This window comes from Lithobates pipiens, unplaced genomic scaffold (assembly GCF_037356315.1).
Source record: "Lithobates pipiens isolate NorthernLeopardFrog02 unplaced genomic scaffold, aLitPip1_a1.2 Scaffold_8, whole genome shotgun sequence".
NCBI lineage: Eukaryota > Metazoa > Chordata > Amphibia > Anura > Ranidae > Lithobates > Lithobates pipiens.
The window spans coordinates 647,001,332-647,011,444 of record NW_027507903.1 but is presented as its reverse complement, the minus strand read 5'-3'; the positions used below and the strand labels follow the sequence as shown (position 1 = coordinate 647,011,444).

Here is a 10,113-nt window from a genome sequence, read left to right as displayed (position 1 = left end):
CCCCTTCCGGGGTGGATCAGCCTTCACAGTATCAGCCACTGTGTAGCTCTCTGGCTTGCCTCTATTGCGGTTCTGGGAGACCCTCGTTCCTCCGTTCATATGCCGTGTTCGGTTATATGTAATGAATAAGAGGCATATCCATGGTGTAGTATGTTTTATAAAGATTCGTATTTATTATATAGGCAAAAAGTTACTCACAAACATCCGTTCGTATATGTGTTAAAAGGAAAGATCCCGTTCGGCTATCTCGCCGTCTGAGTTAGCGGTGTATGCTGTCTGGCCACTCCCTACGCGTTTCGTCATCAAAGACGTCCTCTGGAGTGGCCATCTGCATACACCTTTTCCCATATATTGGGTGTAATGTGTCACCACGCATGCGCGGAGAATCCCGCTGCCATTTTGATTGAGGGAATGCCCTCTATTGGTATTATACTAGATGTATTAGGCTAAATGCACCTATGTTGATATGAATATAGATATAAAGATATATAATGCCGGAACACATTACTCCCTAATATATAAAGGGAATTTAACATTCCGAATATTGAATACAACATGGTATAAGAAACGGAACATAAAATAAAAACAATTATAAAATAAAAATGTAATATGAATATAGCAGAATAATTTGAAACATCTTTTTTTAAAAGGATTCAAATATATTTTAAAAAATTTTTATTTAAAAAGTTTTTATATTAAAAAAGTGTTTTTATTATTAAGATCGGAGGTTTTTAGAAGGGAATTTAAAAGGAGATTTAAAGAGGTGTTTTCCCGAAAGTTATGTATGTGCATGTTTCTTTACCTGGGGAATTTTTTTGGAGGTTCCTAGAGGAGGTAATATGAATATTGGAATTATGGGCAAGGAGTGTTTATTTTGCTTGTATTTAAAATTCCTTAAAAACTAAAATTACTGGACTAATTAAAAATGGAACTAATAGATAGTGGAGAATATGGAATAAAGTAAGGTAGATGTAAAAAATGAAAAAATAAATAAAATGTAGGGGGGGGGGGGATTTTATATAATAATAGTAAAGTTGTTAAAAAAGTATGTTAAAAAAGTATGTTAAAAACGCGAGAACTACACGAAAGAATTAGGGAACACATTAATAACATCAAAAACGGATATGACAAACATAGTGTCTCACGGCATTTCAGAGACTATCACAATCAGGACCCCAGAAAAATGATTTTTTACGCAATTGATAAGATTAAAGGCCATTGGAGAGGAGAAGACAAAACCATAAAAGTCTCACAAAATGAAACCAGATGGATTTTTAATATGGAAACTTTACATCCTGCAGGAATGAATATCGATCTAGATCTCAATTGTTTTTTAACTAATTTTTAATGCCTAAATAACTTGACTTTTCACACAGATCGAATGTAACACATTCAACCACAAGGCCTAGAATACATGCATATATTTTAATATTTTTTAATATTTTAATATTTTAACATGGCCATATATTAAAGGTATATTCATTCCCATTAAATCCATCTTTATGTTTACCCCCACTCTTGACCTTATCCATACAACTTGCAAAAGGGTCGAACGTTATTCATTCAAGGTTCCCATACAATATATAGTCCATCTTCCTTTTCCAATCCCCTCTAATTATAATTATTCCCTTGACATAACAAATAAGGATTAAGAACACACTATCACGGGGTGTTTGGACTTTTTTAACATACTTTTTTAACAACTTTACTATTAAATATATAAAATTCCCCCCCCCCCCTACCTTTTTTTTTTTTTTTTTTTTTTCATTTTTTACATCTACCTTACTTTATTCCATATTCTCCACTATCTATTAGTTCCATTTTTAATTAGTCCAGTAATTTTAGTTTTTAAGGAATTTTAAATACAAGCAAAATAAACACTCCTTGCCCATAATTCCAATATTCATATTACCTCCTCTAGGAACCTCCAAAAAATTCCCCAGGTAAAGAAACATGCACATACATAACTTTCGGGAAAACACCTCTTTAAATCTCCTTTTAAATTCCCTTCTAAAAACCTCCGATCTTAATAATAAAAACACTTTTTTAATATAAAAACTTTTTAAATAAAAAAAAATTTTTTTTAAATATATTTGAATCCTTTTAAAAAAAGATGTTTCAAATTATTCTGCTATATTCATATTACATTTTTATTTTATAATTGTTTTTATTTTATGTTCCGTTTCTTATACCATGTTGTATTCAATATTCGGAATGTTAAATTCCCTTTATATATTAGGGAGTAATGTGTTCCGGCATTATATATCTTTATATCTATATTCATATCAACATAGGTGCATTTAGCCTAATACATCTAGTATAATACCAATAGAGGGCATTCCCTCAATCAAAATGGCCACGGGATTCTCTGCGCATGCGTGGTGACACATTACACCCTATATATGGGAAAAGGTGTATGCAGATGGCCGCTCCAGAGGACGTCTTTGATGACGAAACGCGTAGGGCGTGGCCAGACAGCATACACCGCTAACTCAGACGGCGAGATAGCCGAACGGGATCTTTCCTTTTAACACATATACGAACAGATGTTTGTGAGTAACTTTTTGCCTATATAATAAATACGAATCTTTATAAAACATACTACACCATGGATATGCCTCTTATTCATTACATATAACCGAGCACGGCATATGAACGGAGGAACGAGGGTCTCCCAGAACCGCAATAGAGGCAAGCCAGAGAGCAACACAGTGGCTGATACTGTGAAGGCTGATCCACCCCGGAAGGGGTCATATCTCTGGTGAGAGCAATTGCATAAGTGGTCACAGAGCACCGGGAGCAACAGTTGAAGCCACCCTCCCTCTTCCCTTCACTTTCACCCACAGAGGACACCCCACTAATTTATCACCATTTTTTCTTTTTTGGACACCAATCTTTTTGGGACATTATTTACTATCTTTATCTTAATCCCTACCTCTACGTTTTATTTTTATTTTTCATTTTCATTTTTATTTTTATTTTTACTTACATTTTTATATCGCCATATTTTTCTAGAAAATTTTACCACATTTTTTCACTTTTTTGTACCTTTATTTAATTATTTAATATGCACCTTTTACCATAGTTGCACTATGTGAGGACCCGATATGTATAACAGATAAACGGACTATTTATATATATATATATATATATATATTTTTTTTTTTTTTTTTTTTATATCTATATATTTTAATCTTTATACTATTGAGCTCTACTTCCCACTCATATAGTTCTGTCACAACACCAGTGATTGCAATTTGTTCACCAGCACCTTGCACTTTATAATTTGCATTTGCATACTGCATGCTGTTACAATTGATTTATGGTTTATGAATTTATGATTTTTTATGACACTTATGGTCTTTAAGGATATAATAATTGTTTGTTGACACTTATTGACACACACACATTTATTCAAATTCATTTCATTTTATTATCCAGCACGCTGGAAATTTCTTGCTAATTGTGTACCTAAGTTTCAAATTTCAAAATTTTTAAATTTTAAAGGGTATAGCGCCAAGCCTATTTCTCTCCCCCCTACTTTATCTTTGTTCCCACCCTCATTGGGTTGGAATTAAAATAGGGGCCACTCTTACCCGAACCACAATCCATAGCGCGACCTAAACCCCCTTGCTTTTATCAAACTTTTGCTCAGCCTGAACCGTTCACCTAACACTACTATTAATAAAATAATGTTTCGATTTTTATATTCTCCACCCGCTAACCCACCCCCACACACACACACACCCACACCATACACAACCCACACCATACACAACCCTCACCATACACACTGATCTATCAGCACAGATACCTTCACCCCCACTCACTGACACCCCGACACCCCCCACACTGATCAGCACCACAGAAATCACACAGCATTCATCAATAAATTTAAATTGTATTATTTATGTGTTCTATCACCAACACTTCACATGTACAATAGAGAAAAACTTTATATTCATATTAACATCTCCTTTCCTAATTCTACTTCCATCATCAGTCCAGGACACATCTAGTGATTATAAGATACACCATCACAATGATACATTATATTAGGATCCACTATAAAAGCGATCCAATAGAATTCTATGCCCTTGTACACACGGTCGGAGAATCTGTCGGAATGTGTCCTATCGGACCGTGTTGTTGGATAATCTGACTGTGTGTGGTATGCATCGGACTGATTCCGTCAGAATATCCGTCGGACCCAATTTTCCAACATGTTGGAAATATTTCCCGACCAACTGGGCCGATCGGACATACTCCATCATGTGTAGAGAATTTTGATCGGACCAAGTGCCACGCATGCTCAGATCAAATTCCTACATCAAAGCTATTGGCTACTAGCCTGAATGTAGTCCCATGGTAACGAAATTACGTCATCACGTTCTGAAAGATCGGAATTTTTCGCCAACTTAGTCCGACCGTGTGTATGCAACAGTTTCGGACAAGACCCGACGGAAAAAATCCAACGGGCAAAATCCGACGGATTTGTTTGTGGAAATCTCAGACCGTGTGTACAGGGGCTATTGGTGATCCATTGTATGGTGACATATTATATTAGGATCCACTATAAAAGGGATATCATAGAATTCTAATGGTGATCCATTCTATCAGGACGCATTATATTAGGATCCATTATAAAAGTGATCCCATAGAATTCTATCAGTGATCCATTCTATGGGGACACATTATATTAGGATCCATTATAAAAGTGATCCCATTGAATTCTATTGGTGATCCATTCTATGGGGACACATTATAGTGGAGAAACATTCCAGTTCTAGTAATCATACTTTATTATTGTTATATCATTATATTAGTGATGAATCCCATTTTTCTTTCACTAGTAAATCTCTGGATCATTTCTTCATATGTTTTTAACAAGAAATTGTGCTCTAAGTTCAGGCTCATCAAACTTTAAATCCTGGAATAAGGATCCACAGTCAGAAGAGACTTTAAGCTGTAACACAGAGACTACATGTCCAGTGCTCCTATGTAGTCTTCGCTCCAGTGGGATGGATAAGGGTGGAATATATCATTCAGCAAAATGAGAATCGGCTGCACCTCATGTGGGCTACAAGTAAAGTTTATTGGAATATGACAATATCCAAAATGACACCAGCAGTGGTCAAGGTAGACGCGTTTCACACAACATGTGCCTAATAAATTATCATGGTAATGAGTAAGAACATTTCTGTTGTGTGAAAAGTATCTACATTGACCACTGCTGGTGTCTTCTGGTGTCCTTTTGCATATTTTCATATTCCAATAAACCTTACTTGGAGCCCACGTGAGGTGCAGCCATTTCTTATTTTGACAATTTACCATGTAGGCAAGCCAGGGGGCTAGCACTGTGTGTGTCCCAGTGGGCTTTTCATTTGGACTATATCAATCAGCAGCCTTGGTGAAAGTCAATGTGGGATATATCACAGGACACAGATATATAAAAATCTGACTGGGGTTCTAACCCTCCCCCACTCCATCAACAATTAAGAACAAGGTTTTGGCTGGAAATGTAATCTTTATTTAGTATAGACTGTATGGAATAGGAAGAAGGAAAGAGAGGAGAGGTGATCACATACAAACCCATGACAGTGACTGCATTGCAACCTCTGTGTCCTCCTATGGCTGCCACCCAGTGTGGTTGCACATGGGGAAGGGGCAAGAGGAGGGAGATTGCTTATGTCACGCACATGATCATTTTCCGGGCAAGAACTACAGACAAAGTAATATGGCAGATTGTCCTAGCATACAGTAGATAGATAGAGGCCGCACCTATCCTCAATAATAAATAGGAACATGCCCAGCAGTTGGGCAGATATTGTATCCATTCACAGTGATTAGTAATAGAGGGAGAAACTCACTTATATTTATTTATAGTAGAAAAGCCTGCAGGACACCAACTGAAGCCCCACTCACTGCTTTAATCCCATTGGCTGAATATTCCACCAAATCACATCACTCCTTCTTACATATTCCGATTCCCCCCACATATCTTTATAGAACCTCCCACTACCCATATCCCAGCATGGAGGGGCTCAGTGAAGGTGGTGGTGAAGGTGTGGAGATGTCCGATCGGGTCACACAGATCATAAAAGGAGATCCGTCCGACCTCATAATCCAGATATATCCTGACTCTGTTACTGGAGATATTGGTGGGCAAAGGGATTTGTTTATTGTCAGGTACTACCCCATATTGATTTCCAGACCTGACCAAACCCCAGGACTTGTTGTTATTTCCAATCCCTGACTTCCATCCTCTCCTGCCTATACTGGAGTAACACATCCCGACTACCCATCCATCTGATCCCCCGACATCCACTTCCCAGTAATGTCTCCCTGAGGAGAAACTCCGACTGCTCAACACCTGATAACAATCCTGAAATCTCTCTGGTGTTTCTGGACGATTCTGTTTTCTATCTGACCAGGATACAGTTTTCCTGTCATCTGATATATGGAGATTATTATGAGCTGTATTTACATCCAGTAATATGTCTGCAGCTCCCTGTATATAGGAGGATACATTTACCTCTGTTATTATATCAAATAATGTGTGTAATGTGTGTGATATCCCATCCACATCCAGACCCCCATCATGGAGGAGCTCCTCATGTCTCTCTCTGTCCTCATTATCTCCATCCTCAGTATCACACAAGTCACCTGTGTCTGATTCCTGTAAGACAGTCAGTGGATCCGTCACGTTACACAGCTTCTCAATGTGACGCAACTTCCTGGACAGCTCCTCCTTCTTTATTTCCAGATCCCGGATGGAGATGGAGATCCGCTCTGCCCTCCCAGAGATTTCCCTCAGGACTCTCTTCTCCAGGTCTTCCAGACGTCTCCTGAGATCTCTAAACAGGACAGTGACTCTCTCTGTGTCACCAGCTGCTTTTTCTTCTACTTTCCTCCTGTGTTCCTGCAGACTCTGGACTCTTTCCTCCGTCTCCTCTCTCTTTGTCAGAAGTTTCTGCAGAACATTCCTCAGTGTCTTCTTCTTCTTCTCAAAAGCCTCATCCAGTGACTGCATCTCATGTCCTTTATGTCCTCCAATCATACAACAAGACATACAGATACAGGTCTCATCCTCAGTGCAGTAATACTCCAGGATCTTCTTATGGACGGAGCATTTCCTGCTCTCCATGGACAAGGTGGGGTCACATAAGACGTGTTCTGGGGACTTTTTGTGGACTCTTAAGTGTTTATCACACAGAGAAACCTCACAGAGCAGACAGGATCTAACAGCAGGTACAGGAGAGTCCACACAGTAAGTACAGGAGACTACGGACTCCTCCTGACCTGGCCGAGCAGACAGGAAATTCTCCACTATGTTACGTAGTTTCATGTTCCTCTGCAGTGCAGGCCAATCCTGAAACTTCTCTCTGCATTCAGGACAGGAATATCGTCCAAACCCCCCCTGTGTATCAATCACACGACCAATACAGACCTGGCAGAAGTTGTGTCCACATTTCAGCATTACAGGATCTGTATAAATGTTCAGACAGAGGGAACATTCCAACTCAGCTCTCAGATTAGCAGACGCCATCGTTCACTGAGGAGAAAAATGACAGTGAAGGTCTCTGGCACTGGGGAAGAATGGAGTTGGGTTGGTCACATTCTTCTAGACAGGGTGAGGCTGGGCCATGTCAATAATATTTGATCAGAGTACAGAGGAGGGAGGTTTTTCTTGCAGTAATAAACATAATCATATCTCCCAACATTAGAAGAGAGATAAAGATTAGTATAGAGAAGAAATGCGGCACACTAAGTGAAAGGTGGACGTGGCTACATCGTGCTGAAAAGGGGTGTAGTCCGAGTCTCCTCACACTATACATGGCACACATATACTGCAAATCTGGTACCCCCAAAATATAGAGTGCAATCCTGTGCTACCTGATAGTATATGCTCCTTACACTACAAATGTGAATGGCTGCAAACAAATAACTGTGTTCCCACATGTAGCACTCTCTACCATAGGTAGGTGCTAGAGGTGTAGTGTTTGTAGGTTCTGCCAGTGCAGGTAAATTTAGGCAGGCCTATGCTACGAGCTAGGCCTGTTTGTTTTTGATCTGGGGGCAGGGAGTGGTTAGTGTAGCAGTGGGTGTGACTGACATGTATGTAGCGCTAACCCTCGGAGGAGCCGCTTCATGTATGTTTGGTTCTGTACTCTGCCTCTCAACCACGAATGAAAGGTCCCAACCCCTCTGGCACACCTACTTGATAATATTAGTGTGGAACCCAGCAATAGAGAGAAAACACAGTAATGATAAACCATGAAGTATTTACCGAGGCCCTGGGTTCTGTCACATCACCAGCCATGGTAGTAAATAGAGACTCACATAAAATATCAATGAACCACTCAGATATGTTTACTATGGTAAAAAATAACACAAGGAAATGGTATGATTAAACAATGAATGAACACAGGTTAGGATTGACAGAAGTATTATTAAGTGCAATTATATCATACACTTGTACGTGGTAGCAACCTGAAGGGGGTATATGGGAACAGGTGCACAGGGAGATAGGTCTTCAATACTTTTAACACATGTATTGAATATCTTCCCCATAGTTGCCAACATTGTAAAAAATGTATAGGGACACATTTTTGGCTGTAGGCGGAGTCTTGTTATAATTAGGGGGCATGGCATGCATTTGTAAGCGTGGCATAGATAAAAAGGAAAAATATGGCGTGCGCAGAGCAAAAATGTACAGTGTGCCTCCCCTGGTAGAGGAGTATGACAGCCAGCACCATGTCTAGAGTATTAGAGGGCTAGGAATGCTACAGCAAGGGAGAAGGTGGGTCCAGGCATGTAGCCGAAATATGTGAAAGTTTGTGATGAGGAAAGTGACATCATTGCACACATGCACAGAAGCGGCGCCATGTGTTCAGTGGAGAGGGGAGAGGCCGATCCATACAGCTAACTCCAGCTTCAGAATTGTGAAGAGAGAAGCTGCTTCACTGGCTGCACGGATCGAGCCCCCTCCCCTCTCCACTGAACGCAAGGGAAACGATCTATGCCTCATTCATTTTTATAAATGTCAGGTAGTCAACACTGTCGTGAGCAAGGCGAGTGCGCTTATCGGTCACGATACCCCCTGCTGCGCTGAACGTCCTTTCGGACAGGACACTGGACGAGGGGCAAGCCAACAGTTCCATTGCAAATTGCGCAAGCTCTGGCCAGAGGTCAAGCCTGCCCACCCAGTAGTCCAGGGGTTCATCACTCCTCAGAGCGTCCACATCGGCCGTTAACCCGATGTAGTCGGACACCTGTTGGTCTAGGCGTTCCCTGATGCTGGATCCGGATGAGACCAGTCGATGGGTCGGCTGAAAGAATGACCTCATATCAGAAGTCACCAACACATCTTCAAACCGCCCTCTTCTTGCAGGCGCTGTTGGATTGGTACCCGCAACTCTTTCTCTGGGAGTGGGAATTCCTCCTCTTCCAGCACACGCGAAAGCAGAATGCAGCATTTCTCGAAGCAAGGCCTGGAATTCTGACAGCCCTCTGTGACGGTGGAAACATTTCCGCCATTTTGTGTTTGTACCGGTGGTCTAAGTACGTTGCCACCCAGTACTGGTCCTTGACCTTTATGCTTTTTATACGGGGGTCCCTGTTAAAACACTGGAGCATGAAGGCCCCCATTTGCACTAAACTGGAATCGGCGTGGTGGCCTGGCTCCTGCTCATCATCCAGGATAATGTCGTCCTCCTCGTTCTCTTCTCCCCATCCACGCACAACAACAGGGATCCCAGAAAGGTTTAAAGCATGCTCTTCTTGCTCCTCCTCATCCGCCCCAGCACCATCCTCCTCTGACCCCCTCTTCAGACTCCTGTTGTTGACTTGTCTCAGATAGAGTAGCCCCCCCTGGGAATTCCTCCAGCATTGCAACTTCCTCATCTTCCTGCTCCTCCCCGGCTTGATCAATGACACGATGCAATGCACGCTCCATAAAGAAGGCATAAGGTACCATGTCACTGATGGCGCCATGGCTGCGACTGACCAGTTTGGTGATCTCATCAAATGGCCGCGGAAGTCTTCATGCGTCGCACATGAGCAGCCACTGGCGCGGTGAAAAAAACCAAGCTCCCAGAACCTGTTCTGCCG

The 10,113-nt window shown here is 40.9% G+C and overlaps 1 protein-coding gene across 1 annotated transcript; it reads right to left on the bottom strand.

Annotated features, from left to right (window-relative positions):
- Positions 1 to 3,881: 3,881 nt before the first annotated feature.
- Positions 3,882 to 7,619, bottom strand: LOC143961676 (E3 ubiquitin-protein ligase TRIM39-like). Its single transcript, XM_077470996.1, has one exon. The coding sequence runs from the start codon at positions 7,547 to 7,549 to the stop codon at positions 5,975 to 5,977; it is 1,575 nt and encodes a 524-aa protein (XP_077327122.1). The 5' UTR covers positions 7,550 to 7,619; the 3' UTR covers positions 3,882 to 5,974.
- Between the last annotated feature and the right edge of the window lie 2,494 nt (positions 7,620 to 10,113).